Below are 18,652 nucleotides of genomic sequence, written 5' to 3'. Positions count from 1 at the left end.
CAAAATAATTAAAATAATTTAATGTATAAATAGAATAATATACAAATTTAAAACTATTAAGAATTAGAAACATCCTTACAAAATATTCCTTTAGAAAATATCGTTTAAACATCTGTTATATATATGTATGTATAAGTAAGTGTTACTCTTGTCAATTCAGCTATAATTGCATGGAATAACCATTTTCAGCATTTTCTGTGTCATTTTTTTTTTAAACAGAAGAGATGTTATAAACTTTGTGAAATTTTTTCAAAAAAAAAGAAAAAAAAAAACTAGGATTTTCTTTGCCAAAGATCCATATGCATTTACTGGTCCAACCACCACGACCATTGGCAAATGTTTCAATTATTTCCTAAACCTTTCCTTTTCTCTTTACCATGTTTCATATTCAGAATCTGTTAGCAGCAAAGAAACGAAACGATGAGTAGCACATCCTTTAAGGTTGCCGTGTTGGGAAGTGGAAGTAAGCACTGCACCCACTTCACCTGAAATCAACTCGTATTTATTTGTTTATTTACATTCATTATTTTGGTTTTTAGTGAACTAATTTTGAATAATAAAATAGTGATAATAAAAATGGAATATTGACAGTTTCAGGAGCCGTGTGTGCTTCAACTCTTGCCAGAAATGGGGTTTCTGTTACTCTCTTTGAGTCAGCTAGAGGCCCTGGTGGACGCATGTCCCAAAGAAGGTATTTTTATTTCATCTCCTTGAAAAAAGTATTTATTTTTTAAGGGACAAAAAAGAAACAGATTTGAAGTTTCTGATTGGTACATGTATTTCTTTGCTCTGAATATGTGGAATTAGGAAGGTTTGTCACGGCTTATGTTTTTCACATCTTCAGATTGGTAGCATGTAGCTTGATCTCTCTCTGGGAAATCTTTATCTCAATTTTCAGTGTTTTAGGTTGTTTTGTTTTAAGCATCTAATATGTTTTATGGAGGTTTTTTATTTTATTTTCTGAGATAATTTGCTGACTGTCAAAGAAGTGACACTGATATTTAGTGATAATTAGTTTACTTTTAAGTTGTAGCACAGTTAATATTGTTTTTTTCTCACTAATTATACTGGATTTTCCTTCATTAGTTTGCTGATAATTTGAAAGAGGGTCCTAAATTTTGTCAATTTCATGCAATCCAGGGAGAAAACTGAAGATGGGAAGGAGCTGCATTTTGACCATGGTGCTCCATTTTTCTCGGTTGGCAACTCTGAAGTGTTACGCCTGGTTGAAGAGTGGGAATCAAGGGGTCTTGTAGCTGAATGGAAAGAAAAATTTGGCTTCTTTGATTTTCACACCCATAAATTTAACAACATAGAACAGGTTCACAAGTATTATTCATATGCTCAAATTGTTTTATGCAGTATAAGTTGTGTATTGGTCATTGGTGTCAAGTTAAGTTCATAAAATCTTACTATCTAAGACTTCTGAAAAAATTATTTTGAGCTCTGTTAAGTTAATAGGTGAACATTGAAAAGTTACACTACAAAGCTTGTAACAAAGTTGAGGTGTATAGGTTGATTTTAACCTTCTTAAGGACTTTATTTCATGTTACATCTTTGATTTCATTCTATTTTGTTTTTTTACAAGTGTTTGTTGAGAAGTTTATCCAAATTGGATCTACCATTTCTATTGAAAAAGAATTATGTTTGGTATGCAAATGCAAAAGTTGTGTTTCATGTTCTCATGGCAAATGTAGACTTTTGACATAGGTTTGGTGTTGATTATGAAAATGTATATCTTAGCAGCGCCTTATAAATGTTAATACTACTATATGGTGAAAATATGAAGGTATATATCATAGTAGCACATGAGAATTTAGATGTTAGAAAACTTATTTTCTGGAAAATTCCTCACATTTTACTTCCATTCAAAATGTTATGTACTAATCCAAATTATGTAGACCACTTGGACAAAACCTTGTGTATCTGAGATAACTTTTTCTTGAATAGTGGTTTCTGTGACTGGAATATTTATTAGGAAGGATTAAGCAAGAGATATGTAGGTGTTCCAGGCATGAATGCTATCTGCAAATCATTGGGAAGTGAGAATGGTATCAAATTTCTCTTCATTATTTAGTATTATTGTTCAGAGTTGACCATGAAGATAGTAGAAAGTTTATTCATTAGTTTTGTCATGGTTAGGTGTGGAAAGCAAGTTTGGTGTGGGTATTGGAAGAATTGAATGGTTGCATGATGAGAAAGAGTGGTCACTGACAGGAGTGGATGGGCAAAATCTTGGTCAGTTTAAGGGGCTTGTTGCATCAGACAAGAACATAGTTTCTCCCAGGATTACACAAGTAACAGGACGGTTGCCACTACTTGGTATGTGTATGATGGTTTTCTTTTCCTGTTTCTCTTTATTTTTCCAATGTTATTTCACATCTATTTTATCTTTTTGTGGAGACAATGTTGGACTCTGCAATATGTCTTTATTTTAGAAAGTATGGATTATGTATTATTGACTATGTCTACACTCATGTGAGCGATGCAGATACAAATTTAGTGCCAGAGTTGTCAGAAAAGCTGCTCAACCTTCCTGTTAAGCCATGTTTCATTGTTATGCTGGCATTTGCAGAGCCTCTATCTACAGTATGATATAGCCAAACAAATCCCAAGCTCTTATTGAATTCAATAACCTTACAAATATATGAATTGCATATGGCTCATTTTGTTTTGGCATGATGGTTCTTGATTTCCTTTTCAGTTTTTAGTGACTTGATGTCTTCTTCTTGTGAAAAAGTTATGTAGTTTGATATCTACAATATAAAACAACTGAAAAATGACTTAAGCAAGTTAATTTTTTATGACCAAAAGATTCAAAAGCATAAAACAGACTAGCTATCATGAAAAACAACCTAGTTGGATTAAGGTTTTAATGAGTATTCTAATCTTATGTTCAGTACCATTTTTCTGACATATAATTGAGGATCTTAGTCCACAAAATTCATCTTATGATTCAGATTCCAGTCAAAGCCTTTTCTTTTGAAAATTCTAAAGTTTTAAGTCGGGCTTATTGCGATAGCAGCAAGCCTGGTCGTTCTACTGCAAGGTATGTTGCATTTGTGTTATAAATATACTTTATATCTAAGTTTCAATTGTTAATAAGGTGGTAACTGATATCTCTACAGTGAAAGATGGGTTCTTCATTCTACACCAGAATACGCTGAGGATATAATTGCTCAAACTGGACTTAAGAAGCCCTCAGACATTACACTCAACAAAGTGGCTGAACAGCTTTTGCAAGAATTTCAAAGCACAGGGCTTGTCATATCTCAACCATTTTTCAAGAAAGCTCATAGATGGTAAGTAACTAAGAATTAATGTGTATAGAAGCTCACTGCTATTTATCATGCCATGGAGTTAGTGCCTTGAATGATAGAGATATGGTTAATATCTTCTAAGATTTGGTTAATATCTTCTGTCGCTTATTACCTTTATGATTTTATATTTTTATGTTGCTTTTGTTTTCTATTTTACTATGAGTTGAATATTTCTATATATTCGATACCTCTCTTTTTCTAAAGATGAAAATTCTCATTCTCATACTTTCAATAAAGTATTTCTTTTCTAACTTTCTCTCACTTGTGTTTTATCAAACACTAATATGATATCAGATGAAAAACACCTTCTGCCATTATCTTCTCTTTGCCATTTCACTCATGGCGAGCTTTGCTTCTTTTCACCCTTTATTTCTTCATCTTGGAGAGAATAATGCACTTGTTCTTGTATATCTTTATTGTTGATAACAATTATCAGCAATGACAAAAAAAATTATTGTTGATAACATTTATCAGCTATGAAAAACAAATTATTGTTGATAACAGTTATCAGCAATGAAAAAGAGAAAAATTCTCAAGGTGCCAACTTTCTCACCTGCCGACTTTGTCAAGGTTATGGGTCTTCTCAAGTTCTCGGCCTTCACCTTTCCAAGTTGCTATTTCTAAGCTTGGTCTTTTCCATCCATACGTCTAGCTTGAGGGGATGATAAAGATATGGTTAATATCTTTTGAGATATGGTTAATATCTTTTGTTGCTTATTACGTTTATGATTTTATATTTTTAAGTTTTTATGTTGATTATGTTTCTTGTTTTTGTATGAGTTTAATATTTCTATATATTCGATGTCTCTTTTGTAAAGATGAAAATTCTCGATCTCATACTTTCAATAAAGTATTCTCTTCTAACTTTTTCTCACTTGTGTTTTATCAAACACTAAGATTGAAAGAACTATCTTGAGTTATAGAGCTTTACTATACGTTGTCATTAGATGGTTATTCAGCTCCATTTGCACTTCTTATTCATTAATCTTTTTCACATTTCAGAAACTCGGTTGCTTTTACCTATGGTTCATAATTTATGAATTTTGTCTTGGAAAACCTTTTTCTTCTTAACAAAGTTTTAACCTATCAAATATCCTTGCATTTATTTTAGGTCCAAATAAGCTCATGCAATACATCACTACCTTAAGATAAAATTACATCACACACATATGCAAAATTGCATCACCTTATACTTTGAACTTCATATACATTCCAAAAAGGCCTTTAAAACTCATTAGTGCTTTTTAGAAATCCTTACTTTGAAGGATTTAATATTAACTTTTTTTTTTTTCATATTCCTGTCGGGTTTCCTTGTAAGTTGAACTCGTTCATTATTCTCTTCGGTAATAGATCTCTCTACCCATACCCATCAAGCATATTAGTCCATTTAAAAGCTAATTTCAATTTTTCTGCAAAATGAACTTTTTTAGTCGTCAAAGAATTAGGAATTTCCTCATAACTACTAAGGTGAATCTAGGTTTTGTGAAAACCTGCAAACTATTTTAGATCACGGCTTTACATGATGACAAGTATATAATAACTAGTGTCGATTAATAGAAGAATGCTAGCTTGTCAAAGACCACTGTACTGATTTAGTTTGTATTTATATGATTTGAACACAAAGGTATCAAAAGAGTTTACAACAACTCACATGCACTTCAATGATGTTTAAAACAACGTCATTATATTTTAGTTTCCTATTTATCTGCTTTATCATTAGAAACTGCATAGAATTTCAATCATAAAAATAATGCTGTATGCAACTATTTCCATTCTGATTATGATGAGAAAGGTTTTGTTTTTATGTTGCAAAGTTGATTGGTTTTACAGGGGGAGTGCATTTCCAGCTGCTAGTATTGCCCCAGAGGAAAAATGTCTTTGGGATAGAAACAAGAAACTAGCCATCTGTGGAGACTTCTGTGTCAGTCCTAATGTTGAAGGTGCCATAGATAGTGGTTTGGCAGCTGCATTAAAGCTTAGAGATAGTGTCAGCTCTTTATAGTTGGAGCCTTTGTTATCATCGAGTCCAGATTCTCTTCTGAATTTTTTTGTATTATTTTCTACAAAAATACCCTGATGATAATACGAAAAATTCCATTAGAAAATCCAAATTTGCTATCTTAAGTCCTTTGGGATTGGCTTTTTCTGGGAAATTCATGTTAAAAAATTGTTTTAAGACATCATTGTATTGTAAGCATAATAAGGTAAAGCATCTGTCATGTGCACTAACTAGATGATGGCAAGATCAACTATATTTGTGAGTACGTTACATCTTTTTAGTTAAATAAAACACATTTAAGACAGCACTATGACAAGGCAAGAAATCAAGGTAATGATTGTATATTGAATGAATCAACTTACTAAGTAAATTTGGATACTAAGAAGTAATAATACATTTTTTGAAGACACAGATGGGGATTTAGAGAAAAACTACTCTTCAAATTAATAGTGATTTGTTTGTTGGTTATAATCACGATTGTCATGGTAGATTGGAATAAGGAGGACATGTTTCCTCCAACAAATTTTTCATAAAATGAAATAAGAAAAGAAATAAAATAAATTCTTGTAAGTTAAACTTAATTTATATATAAATTACAAAATAAGAATTAATGTGTAATAACTCTAATTTAATTAGAAGTTTTTTCATTTGTTTTTTATTTTTTCTTTTTCTTTCATTGATAATTATTAACGAAGGAACTAATTCGAAATAAGTATTTATAAACTTATAATACTGAATTAATTATTAGGTCACGTAGAAGAGTCCCGGTTGAGAAAAAAATTTTAATTACACTTTATCGGCTAAAAATAGTTCATCCAGTAATAATGACTTAAAAAAATTAATTCATTATTCAGCATATTAATTATTTATTTGCTTTTCTTTATCTAGTTGTCCAACATGTATTTTATTTTTATGAGTTATATCAATATAAAACAATAAACGAAGATGAAAAGTAATTTTCGAAAATTTGTTTCACAAATAAATTTACAAATCCTCAATAATTTAACTTATACTGAATAAATCTTGTGTCAACGGAAGCTAAGGCAAAACGAAACCATAATAACTTTTTCGTCGTTGTTGAGTGAATATTTGTTAAGTGCAATTCTGCAGTAATTTTGACCTTAAAAAACACACACAAACACATGTTGCAAAATCTCTGTTTTTTTTCCACCAGAAAAAAAGAAATGATTTTTTTCCTCTGGGAATATCCACTTTTCTTTCATGAAGATTTTTGTTTGCATATTTATGTTGATGAACAACAGGTGAAAAATTAATGTTATTCAGATAATGTTTACATTATCATATCCCTGAGTGTACCACAAATGCAATGCCACGTGTGAGAAAAGCAATCTCAAATCCTTGGCCACACTATTGTTGTTATTACTATGAGTGGCACTTGTTTTGTTTCCCATAGCAAAGAAGAAGCATCATTTGCAGAAGCAGCAACACTTAGTCTGAGCTGAAAAATGGCCTCTTCAGTGATGGCATCTGTGGCCCTTAAACCTGCCCCTTTCATTGTTGAGAAGTCTTCTGTCAGAGGACTTCCCTCCCTTTCAAGGAACTCCTCTTCCTTCAGAGTTGTGGCCAGTGGTGGCAAGAAGATCAAGACTGACAAGCCCTATGGTTTGATTTCACACATGCCCTTTTCAAAACATTGAAATACTCATTCAAAACATTGATAATGATTTTTCTGTGAATGTTTTTTCAGGAATTAATGGTGGCATGGACTTGAGGGATGGACTTGATGCATCTGGCAGGAAAGGAAAGGTTTGTGCCCTTGTGCTTCTCTTTTAATTTCCCATCTTGGATTGGATCTTAGAGCATAATTAACTCATCAGTAATCTCACTTGTTTTCAAAACAAAATTAACTCAAACTCAAGTTTCTGCATGATTTGCTTTGTGTATGACTATTTCTGGACCCTGGTTAAAGTTTATTTAACCTTAGTTAGTCTTTCTGGTTTGTTCTATTACCTTCTGTTTGTTCTGTTTGTAATCCTCTGCCTTGGCTTCTCTCTGTAACAGACCTTTTTCATCAATATCAGTTTTTTTGCTTTGTTTGCTGCGTGTTTGTTCTTTGTTATGTGATATGATATGGTATCACAGCGACTTAGACTTTATCTTTAACGAAATTTGTTAATTTTTGAATTTATTGTTTCATCTGCGATCAACCTTATAAACTGGTTTTTTTGGAATTAAGTCAGACTTAAAATCCATTTCTTAAATTCTTAACATGCATGTATGTGATAATGACTGATAAGAAATTAATTGATAAGTGTATCATGATTTGTTGTGTATGTTATCTGCTTGATAAGAAAAAAAACTGACACTTCAATACTTTCATGTATGTGTGTATGACATTGGTTATTGATTTTCTTAATCAATGACTGAAATTGTTTACCTCTTGTTTAAGATTTTGAAATTGTTAATTTATTAAATAACTCTAGAGTTTGGGTGTCTCTGATAAAGGAATCTAAAGTTGATTCATTGTTTTGAGATTGTTGGTAGTGTTTAGTGGATTATTCATCTGACTGTCAAACATGAATTCAGGGAAAGGGTGTGTACCAATTTGTTGACAAATACGGTGCTAATGTTGATGGATACAGGTAAATAAGAAGATCTATATTATTTAAAGTTTAGATATTGAAAATACAAATAATTTGTGCATTTAAATTTCTTATTCAAATTGCATTTGCCTGATTTATTTATTATGCAGTCCTATCTATGACACCAAGGACTGGTCTCCAACCGGTGATGTCTACACTGGAGGTAAGAACCCTTAATTTCATCCAAGAAAAATCAGCATGAAATATATATTATAATCTACATATCAAATTATTTTAACTCATTGTCCATTGGAATATATTCCTCTAAAGCAATATATATATTATAAATTTAGAGAATCCTTGTGGTTTCTTATTCATCTGTGTTTCCACATGGCAGGTACGACTGGTTTGGCTATCTGGGCTGTAACCCTACTTGGTCTGCTAGCTGGTGGTGTACTTCTTGTCTACAACACAAGTGCTTTGGCACAATAGACTTTGCAGATCCATGTTTATGTTACAACTTAGTTCATGTAACTATTTAAAATTCTAGAATTCTTCATCAACTACTTTGTGGATATCTGCTGTTGCTTCTGTTCTATAAATGCCTGGATGTCAAAAATATTTTCCTTACTATAATCATGCATGCATCTTCGTTCCATGTAATTCCATTTGTCATACCACTTTCTTTACAAAGGAAACCAGTAAATGTTTTTTTAACATTTATCTTACTGTTATGCTTCTTTTTTTCATTACAAAACAACTTAAACGATTGCTTAACTATGATCATATGACCTGTTTTTTAAAGTTTATGTTTGGGGAAATCACGTTCACTTGGTTTTGTTTTTCACGATGAAAATGAAAGGATCGTTCAATGGCTAATATTGTACTTCATTTGTAATCCAACACTGATGTTAATGCCTTATGCAATCTCAACCTTCGCTTGAAATCGAGTGAAATGAAATTAAAAGAAAAAGCCTGCGTTTGAATTTAAAATCAATTCAGAGAAATAGAAATAAAAAAAAAAAACTTCTGACAAGTTAAATTACTCTAATAAAATGATTGTTGTTACTATTTATTACAATGCAATGCCTTCAAAAAATTGATTTATGGTTAATTTGAAGTAATGACTCACTCCAACAAGGAACCGAGAAAGATCTCAAAGAAATTCCCTCAACAAGAGATAGGTAGAACAAGTTTCGATGTGTTAATACAGATTATTGAAAACAAAAATCAAATGGTTGAGAAGAGTGAGTAGCAACTAAAGTGAACCCAAGAGTTCAAAATGAAATTTATGTGATGGGAATAATGAACTCGGAAAACAGCCCAACAAAAACATCTATACAAGGTGCTGCAAAACATGCATCAAGACATAATTAGTTCTCCAATATCTCTGCTGTTTCTTCTTTCTGTGACATAATTAGTGCAAAATCTTACAAGAGTGTTTCAATGATGCTGCAACTATGGAGCCACCAAACTACGGTGTTTCAATAAGCAAGCTACAGTGTACTTCCTAATGTTACTTCACTTCCTACTACTGCAAATATCTCCTTTGCCTGCTACGATGCACAATTGTAAGCATGCAATTACAACTAATCAACAAGAAATCGTACATACAATACAAGGCACGATCTTCAGCAATGATTGTCCCTCCATTTGTCGCCTCACGAAACTGTAAAAGACACCAAATAAAAAGAATTCAAACAGAGACACATCAAAAACACAAACTGGCAGGCAGGGAAATGTAACTTTTTTTGTATAAATGCAGAGTGATCCAATCCCAAAAAATAGTTCAAGAAAAACAGTTGATCCCTTTCAACGACTAGGATTGACATATTTATATATTTATATTATAATCTTTCTGGACGCAAATACAAGAAAAAAAAATCATCTTTAGCTTTAATTTCGTAATTTAAAATGACTTTATCTTTGTTCCTGAACATCATACTAATAAATATAATTTTGAAGGTAATTTAGAAAAAAAAAATCTTTATTGTAAGAAAACAAGAGCATTAAATAAACTTAATTGCACGTAAAAGTCGATTATGCTTTATAAATTGAGTAGTGTTAGTACTCTTTAGTACATGTACATTTACCAAATATACTTTAAAAACTAATAACTAACAAATAATTTTTAGGATTCAACTTCATCTTCCCATCACCGACAAACAATCCACTTTGAAAAGATATATCAATGAAACTTTCTACTCCCACAATTTCAATATATAATCGATATTTCGTTATTAATTCTATATAATAATGTCTGTAATTTTAACGTTTACAAAACTCTGACGATCTGTAATACTATTTCATTTGGTTCATTGCTATAATCAACTATAACAGAGTGAAAGATTAGCTTGCCTTGCATTTTATTATTGTCTCAAATAATTAAAAATTATAAGAACCAAAACGCACAAGGTCTAATTCCGAGTCATTAAAGAGAAGAACATCAAGGGAGCTCTAGAGTATCATTGCCACCGAGTACGAGATAATGTTCTGTCAATAATGTAGGCTAACTACGAATGAAAATGTCTCAAATTTACTGACAGGGGATTCTATCGTAATCAAACAATCATTCAAGCATTATGTATATAAGAGGTAATGTAGGCTAACTCTTGACATCTTATTAGATCTTTTTGACATGCATATTAAATAAAACAAGCTAATTAATGTCCATAGTAATCATGTTTGAGGGGTCCAGAAAGCTACCTTTTCATTCTCTGCCGCTATCTTCATCATCACCATCAGCTTCCTTAACATCAACAGTGAAACCATACTCCTGATCACAACCAAGGTATGAATCACACATGAAATATAGCGCATAGGATTTCCTTCCAGTATCAGCAGGAGCTGCAAACTCCAGTTTGGCTTTTAACTTCCTCTGCAGGGAAACCCGTTTAATGGCAAGCAACAGATTGGTTTTGGTATCACCAACAACAAGCCACCATCCTTCCTCCTTGGCTTTTGGATACCTGGGAGCATCAACGGGTCCTATTTCTGTCTTTCCCTCAAGATCCCGCTCAAGAGTGACCAGTAAAGTGACATCCTCCCCAGCTCGAACATTGTCACTGTCCAGCACCTCATATGACAAATCAATATTAGGGAACCGGTTGCAAAATCGGGCAATATCCAACAACTGTGAATCTGACATGCCCAATAATTCACGCCTCTCATCATCCTCCATCTCTAATAAATCAAACACAGTTTCGATACTCTTCCCTGGGTTCTCCTGGCATTTTTTAGCCAGATCCTTTGTGAAATGAGGAAGCTGTAGTAGCATGGAATCACGTTCCCACATTCCCTGTGTCACCATTTGACTGACCTCCATCGTAAGAAGAGCCAGACTCAGCCAACCATTGCTTGATATCACGTCTACCATTGCCTGAAGCAGTCTATTTGCAGAAAGAAGCACCTCCTTCTGGTCCAATGCAAGGTTCCCACCAACAAATTGCCTAGAGAAATGGGCCTGTAGCAAGGCATTAGCTTTTACATGCGGATCTGTAACCTTAGGGTTTTCAAAGGAAAACCTCTGGTGATTAATCAACTTGCGAACAACCTCTTCCTCTCCAGGTCGTATTGGAAGCTGAGCATACTCTGAAGCTGAAGACAAAATCTCCAACAGACCCTTCATTTTTGTTTTTGAAGTCACAGATGATGAAAACCTTTCAATTGTTGTGTAACTGATGTAATAATAAGATGCTATCATTCCAAGATTGAGAGGAGAAAGGTCCATATCCTCCTCAATAGTAATGCACTTGCTCGCTTCTAAATCACTCAATGTATTTTCCACCATCTCTGAGAGGTGATCAGAAAGATGTCTGTGACTAACTCCTTGTAAATTGTAATAGTTGGGATTCTGTGTGAGCCGCCTGTACATGAATGTCCATGTAAGGTAATCTACAGCATCTTGCTTGTTCTCAATAATTCCAGCAACAATTTCAGCATTCAAGTTATCATGCAAGAAGTGATGAAGATGGCTTTCCACAGGGAATGCTTCATATAAAAACTTCTTGTAGTACTCCTTACGAGGAGCATGGCACAAGATGACACATTTTCCAGAATTGTCTACCAGAGGACGGCTGGCATGACCCATCATCTGCAGGAGATCAGTAACAGGGTAATCTGTCTGTGCATTCTCCCGCCCATCATAGTACTGTGTGCCCATCACAACAACCAAATGAGCTGACAATGTCACCCCCCAACACATGGAACTATTTAAAACACAAACTTGAATCCAGCCTGCATCAAATAGCTGTGTCACAATGTCATGATCAAGACTGTTCAAGCCCTCATGCAGGTATCCTACTCCTTCACGCAAAGTAACTTTCAACATTTCATCACTAATCTTGTCAAGGAAAGGTTCGAGCTCTTCTGGGGACCGCAACAAAAATGGCTTCTCTCCACTGTCTGCACCTGAGTATGTAATCAGATCCACAGCAGTCAACCGAACATGCTTCCTAGTAGGTACAAATACGAGTGCAGGTTTCCTATTCTTTGCATGTTGAACAATAGCAGTGTAAGTTGGCTTGGTCATTGCCTGCATCCTTGCCTCAAAATTAGCAATATCTACACCTTGAATGTGAATTTCCAAAGGCACTGGACGAACACCCGGGGGAAAATTGAAAAGACCATGGGAGGTAGCTCCAATCCATTCTCCAAGATCTTTGGCATTTGCAAGTGAGGTGGACAAAGCCACAATGCGAATCTTGTTTTCTACCTGACTAGCAATATATCGCATCCTGGAAACAACAACCTCTAATATGGGACCTCCTTGACCTCCAATCAAGTGGAGCTCATCAATGATGAAAAGACTAACTTGTTGAACATGTTTCCTCTGTTTCCAGCGGCGGGACAATGCATCCCATTTCTCAGGAGTACTAATAATAATCTGACCTTTCTCAAGCAGTTTCAAGTCAGTTGCAGTTTCTCCAGTCAACTCAACCACCCTTAGTTTTAGACCTCCCCCAAATTTCCTCTCCCAATCACGGTACCTCTCCTTGGCAAGAGCTTCAATGGGTGCAACATAAACAACACGCATGACACTATCAGGACCTTTCTGATGATTCCTCAAAATAGCAAATTCTGCACATATAGTCTTACCACTCCCAGTTGGAGCAGCAACTAGGACATTGTCATCAGAATTGTATAGAACTGTGAAAACTTGTGTCTGAACAGGATTAAAATGCTTAAAATCCTGATATAAAGCTTCATATGATGGATTTCGCAGTGCAGTCACAGGAAGTGGTTGCAGATCCAATAGCTCAGTTGGTGGAGGATACTTTTCAGGCAAGATCAGGTGTCTGAAAGAAACAGGTAAAACAGTTTGGGACCCAAGCCATTTATCTGAAACCACATGGATGAAGTATTGAGGGGGAAGAGGCTCATAAATTGGCACTGTGAAATTCAGTGTGTGGTCCTCATCAATATACTGCTTTTTCAGCATAAAATATTCATGGTGAAGAATGTATTCTCCATCGTTATCCTCCACAATCACCCAGAATGGTTCAACATATCCATGAATTCTGTCATCCCATGCAAAATCCGGAGTTATCGTCAGCTCAACTCTCAAAACTGTCCTAGTAATTGGCTGCACATGTGCTGCAAGGTTCAGTTTAGGAAACTGATGGATAAATTTATGAAGTGTCCTTCCCATCTTCGGTGCTCGAATGAGTTCACCTATCTCTTGTGATGATAAATCGTAATACCTTTCCCAAGCCAGATCTTTCTTCTCCAATTTCGTTAGTAAATCACTTGGAATTCCATTGAATTGACGAAGAGGAGTTTGGACACTCCACATCCTCTTGGTCACCATTTTGCACAAGTTCAAAGCCTTCTCAGCCAATTGTGCCCAGCCACGCTTCAAAACAATCTCAAAGAGTGCCCGTAAAAGGCGTCCAGCACTCTGAAAAGAAAAGGTGGGGGTAAACAAGAATCAGCAAGTCAAAAAACAGACATTTCCAAAATTAATCAATCAAGGGAATGAACGAGGTCTAACCTGAGTTATAAAGACCATATCAGATGTCAGTGAGAGTCCTTCAAGCTTTAATTGTGAAATGTATGCTTGCAGTAAAACATTGATCTTAGCACTTGGCTCTTCCAGACTTTCCTTGATGGGAATGGGTACACGGTCCAAAAGTTTTGCTAGCTCCATCTTCTCATCCTGCCTTACTGTTACATACTTAAATTCTTCGCTTAATGAGAACAATCGGCAAAGCTCTATGTCCCCCATTGTAGGCTTCAAATGCTCGTTATATGTCGATATGGTTCCATGTGTTATGTAGTAGTAGCTAGCAATACGGCCTAGATCAGTGACCTGAAAATATCCACTCTTCCTATCATACTTCACCAAATTATTTCTATCCAAGATGGTTGCAGCAGTATGGATCTGCAAGATTTCAACAAAAATAGATTAATCAATATCCACCAAAAAAATACAACATTATGAACAGGCAATATACAACATAAAACTTCAACAATGAATATCTGTTAGGGTATAAAGAGAAGGACTTAGTTAAGATAGCTAGATAATGAGTTAGTTCGTTGGCAAGAGGTAGAAGAATAGGACAGACTAATATTTGTTGTCGTTGTAAATTGAGCAATGGCTCTTTATGAAGGGAAAACTCGGCTAGAGTTTAATCTCATATTCATTGTTCTTTTCATCCTATTCAATAAAAACCATTTTCTTCTTTCTTATTTAAATTCTTTGTTCCTAACAATATCATATTTTCATTCAGAAAAAGATTTGAAGTAAGAAATGCAAAACTATTTATGAGGCCAAGAACCTATTGCTAACTAGAATGAATATTTTTCACAACCAATGTCGATTTGGTTCCCTTGTCATGCTAATCTACAGTAATATTGACAATGATAAGCACAAACATAACTGAAGCACAACAGATAAAGATCGCTAAAAAGCAGGAAAGAAATACACCTAATAATAAAGCAAATAACTACAATCACATCAACCTAAGCTCAGATAATTGTATTCTATAGTAAGATGAGATATTAGAGTGTTGAGTTGCGTACCAAATCAGCCCTTCTCTCTTCCAATGTTATATCCCTTGTTAGGACGTCGGGTGCTATACCATACAATGAAGGATTCCTCAGCATGCGTACATACAAGTAAGTATATCCAATCCAATTACAAGCTTCCCTAGCATTTTGTACAGTACCAAGAACAATCTCTGCATTCAGCTGATCAGCCAGCTTGGACACAAACTGACTTTCAATAGGAAGTTGTTGGTTCATAAGAGAGAGGTAATACTGCAACTCACTATGACCAGTAACAATTATTCCCTCACCGTATGAATCATACTGCGGCCTTCCAGCACGACCCAGCATCTGCATCACATCAAGAGGACTTAATTCAGTCCAGGCCCCCTTTTCGGGATTATAAATCTGTGTTCCTTTAATAATCACTGTATGGGCCGGTAGATTAACACCCCACGCAAGGGTCGCAGTTGATACCAACACTTGAACATGTCCATCGGCAAAAAGATCTTCAACAAGCTGGCGATCTGTCCTGGTCATACCAGCATGATGAATAGCAAAACCATATGGCAGAAGATCTTTAAGATCATTGCTCTTCACAAGATCAGTATGAGTTTGAAGAATCTCACGGCTTGCACTATCTTCTTTAAGGAACCTACCAAGAGTGTCCTTTGCCAGCGCAGCATCTCTGATGGCTCTAGCAGTTTTGGCAGTTTCTTTCCTAGAGTGTACAAATATAAGCACCTGATGTTTCCCAGCCACAGCCATAACTTTCTCATAACAGATATCATTCATCAACTGGAACCTCTGAAGTGGCTTTTTCACTGTGATTCCAACATACTGTTGCGAAAGTGGAACAGGTCTGTAACTATTATCAAAATAAAACAAACCCTTCTTCAGATCAACACGCAAGAACAGTGCAACATCTTCATAATTAGGGAGCGTAGCAGACAGTCCCACCAAACGAATATAGTCCTTTGTGGTTTCAATTTGCCTTACTGTTCTAGCAACGATACTTTCAAGAACAGGTCCTCTGTTGTCATGAAGTAGATGAATCTCATCAATAATCAGAAGTTTTACAAGCTGTGTATAAGTTCGGTCTCCCGACTTTCGGGTGATAATATCCCACTTTTCAGGGGTTGTCACTATAATCTGAGTCTCTTCTATCTGTTGCCGGGTTAGTGACTGGTCTCCACTGAGCTCCCTGACTTTAACATCATATTCCTGCAATCTATTGGACAAATTCCCAACTACCTCAGCCACAAGAGCTTTCATAGGTGCAACATAAACAATTTTATAGGCACTATGATCAATAGAGCCATCCTCAGGATTCCTATGCCGTGCAATTTGTTGAAGTATAGTGAGAACTGCAACATTAGTTTTTCCAGCTCCAGTTGGGGCACAGAGCAGAAGATTATCGGGCTTAAAAAGCGCAGTCTCATATACTTTGCTCTGCACTCTATTCAACTGTGTCATCCCTTTAAAAGCCGGTTGTGCCCAATCAGGCATAGATGATATTTTCACAAGCTTCTCATTTGGATCAAGCGCTTTAGCTTTCAAGGCAGGCACGTGTATCTCTTCATATCCCTTACTGAGATGCCTGTAAGACCCATCAGGCAGGTCACACTTCTTCTTAGCCATGAAAAAACCACCTTGAGCAAAAGCAATGTTATCAAGATCAAGCATCTGCCGCTGTCCCTTCAACCATCCACTCTCTCCATCTCTATCAGCAAGCCCTCTCCTGCCCCTGTCCCTCTCTTTATCCCCATCTCCACCAGTGTCATCCTTCAACCTCCTAGCCTCCTCCCTTATACTCTTCTCCAAGTTCTTCTGCCTCTCCTTTGCGGATGCCCTTGTAGCGTGCAACTGCTCCAAAATGGGCTGCAACTCAGTTCCCTTCATCTCCTCCTCAATCCTCTCCCTCTCCTCCTGGTCCTGTGCCCTTGCCAACCGTGTACACCACACAATCTTCAACCTATTCCTAAGCAAAAACTTAATGAGGCTGAACTTATCAAACTCGAGGTGAAACAAAAGTTTGCTCTCCACCTCCCTGTCATCCCCCTCAGCCAGAATCTTGAGCACCTCCTCCGCGAGCTTCTGGCACTGCTGCGGATCAATCTGCTGCTCAAAAGCCAGAGAGATTTTCCTCTGAAGCCAATACGCATCAATATCCTGCACATTCAAACTCATCCCTTCATTGCCATCTTCCATATCCTCGTCATCAATCCCACCCCCCATTTGCATAGCGCCAGAACCATTCTGCTCCACCCCATCCTCCTCCTCTTCCTCATCATCCTGCACAATATCCAAATCACTCTCCTCGTCATCATCCTCATTCTCCTCAAACTCAACAGCAACACCAACATCATCATCGAGCCCCTCCTCACCATCCATAGCCGAATTCCCATTCGGAACATCAGCAGCCTCTTGAAAGTCAGTAATCAACTTCCCAATCGAAACTAGCTGGTCAAAAACATGGTTAGGTATGGGATTCAAAAGCTTCTCTATATCTTTCTTCTTGTCAGTGTTCTTAAGAGTATCGTTTTTAAGCACAGCAAGTATCTCATCTGCAGCAGCACTGACAATGCTGAGGGGCTGACCGCCGAGCTGGTGCTGGATGACACTTAGCATGGCCTCATAGGCTGCGCGCGTCTCCTTCGTCTTCGGCTGGTACACGCCGTCGTCGGAGGCGGAGAGAACACTGTCATGCTGAACACGGCGCCGCTTTGAGGGGACGGAGACGGCGGCATCGGCGGCGGCATCACGGTCCTTCTTCTTCTTCTTGTTCTTCGCCTTTTCAAGCTTCTCGTCGAGCTCCGCCGGTCGGCCCCGGTAGGCGCGGTCGCCGAAGCTCTTGGGATCAATCTTCCCCCAGAGAGACTCGGGCTCACCGGTGGGCTCATGCGTGTCGCGCGGCCTAGAGTCGGTGGTGAGAACCAGGCTGGAGTTGGCACGGTACTCGTACTGCTTGAACCGCGCGTGCGCTTCCGCACCTCCACCTAGGTGCGCCATTTTCGAAACCCTAGAAAAACCTGCGGGAGCAAATGCGAAAGCGTGAAACCCTAAGAAGCAATTGAAGAAGAAAAGAGATTTGAAAATCTTTCAAGAGTGAAAGGGTACACTAATTTGAAGCTGCGAGAGAACGCCGTTGCCACTGGTAATGGTGGTAGTGTTGTGAACGGTGAAACGTGGTTTTCAGAACGTCATTCTGATAAATGAGAAGCCGTTAACGTGTATCTACTAAGAAGAGAGGGAGAAAAATAGATCAAGGGTTTTTGTGGGAAACACGGACAATGTTCTATGAAAAATTAAGGCGGTGGTGTTAATGGGTCTGGCCCATCCGTTTGGACAGGCTTGATTCGGCCTCTCAGCCCACTATCATGAATATGTTTAGGCTAAAGCTTCCTGCACCCCGACAGAATTCACCTTCCATCTAGGAATGTTGAAGTGGGTCAGCATGGTTCATATAAGTTGGCTCACTTAAAAATAATATTTTGTTTTATAAGTGAATTAACTCAATTTATTTTTTATAATATTAAAATTAAAATATTCATTTAATGTTCTCAAATTATTATTATAAAAATAGTAGTTAAAGATTAAAGTATTAACATTGTTGACAAAAAAAAAAGATTGATTAAAAAAATTTTAATGATGATAAAGATTGAAGAAAATACTTGAAGATATTGAAGACAATACATTGTATATTTAAAATTCTTATTGTAATAGGCTTATTTGGACGTAAGGTCTTTTGATTTGAACCAGTATAAATATCAGTGTTTATCTTCTTCCCTAAACTCTTTATT

At 36.3% G+C, this 18,652-nt stretch overlaps 3 protein-coding genes across 3 annotated transcripts; 2 read left to right on the top strand and 1 right to left on the bottom strand.

Annotated features, from left to right (window-relative positions):
- The first annotated feature begins 233 nt into the window (after positions 1-233).
- LOC114162092 (FAD/NAD(P)-binding oxidoreductase family protein) lies at positions 234-5,431 on the top strand. Its single transcript, XM_028059365.2, has 9 exons — positions 234-463; positions 592-691; positions 1,141-1,321; positions 1,979-2,051; positions 2,143-2,322; positions 2,492-2,589; positions 2,961-3,049; positions 3,129-3,302; positions 5,151-5,431. The coding sequence occupies exons 1-9, from the start codon at positions 421-423 to the stop codon at positions 5,320-5,322; spliced, it is 1,110 nt and encodes a 369-aa protein (XP_027915166.1). The 5' UTR covers positions 234-420; the 3' UTR covers positions 5,323-5,431.
- A 1,206-nt stretch (positions 5,432-6,637) lies between these two features.
- PSBR (photosystem II subunit R) lies at positions 6,638-8,525 on the top strand. Its single transcript, XM_028047902.2, has 5 exons — positions 6,638-6,942; positions 7,028-7,086; positions 7,867-7,922; positions 8,033-8,085; positions 8,260-8,525. The coding sequence occupies exons 1-5, from the start codon at positions 6,786-6,788 to the stop codon at positions 8,352-8,354; spliced, it is 420 nt and encodes a 139-aa protein (XP_027903703.1). The 5' UTR covers positions 6,638-6,785; the 3' UTR covers positions 8,355-8,525.
- A 710-nt stretch (positions 8,526-9,235) lies between these two features.
- On the bottom strand, positions 9,236-18,127 carry EMB1507 (U5 small nuclear ribonucleoprotein helicase). Its single transcript, XM_028047893.2, has 5 exons — positions 17,970-18,127; positions 14,886-17,881; positions 13,855-14,244; positions 10,569-13,761; positions 9,236-9,531 (listed from the first exon to the last, which is right to left on the bottom strand). Exons 2-4 carry the CDS (start codon positions 17,859-17,861, stop codon positions 10,573-10,575), a joined length of 6,555 nt encoding a protein of 2,184 aa, XP_027903694.1. The 5' UTR covers positions 17,862-17,881; positions 17,970-18,127; the 3' UTR covers positions 9,236-9,531; positions 10,569-10,572.
- Between the last annotated feature and the right edge of the window lie 525 nt (positions 18,128-18,652).

This window comes from Vigna unguiculata, chromosome 1 (assembly GCF_037176805.1).
Source record: "Vigna unguiculata cultivar grain cowpea cultivar isolate G323 ecotype 2 chromosome 1, ASM3717680v1, whole genome shotgun sequence".
Classification (NCBI taxonomy): domain Eukaryota; kingdom Viridiplantae; phylum Streptophyta; class Magnoliopsida; order Fabales; family Fabaceae; genus Vigna; species Vigna unguiculata.
This window is presented reverse-complemented; position numbering and strand designations above follow the sequence as displayed.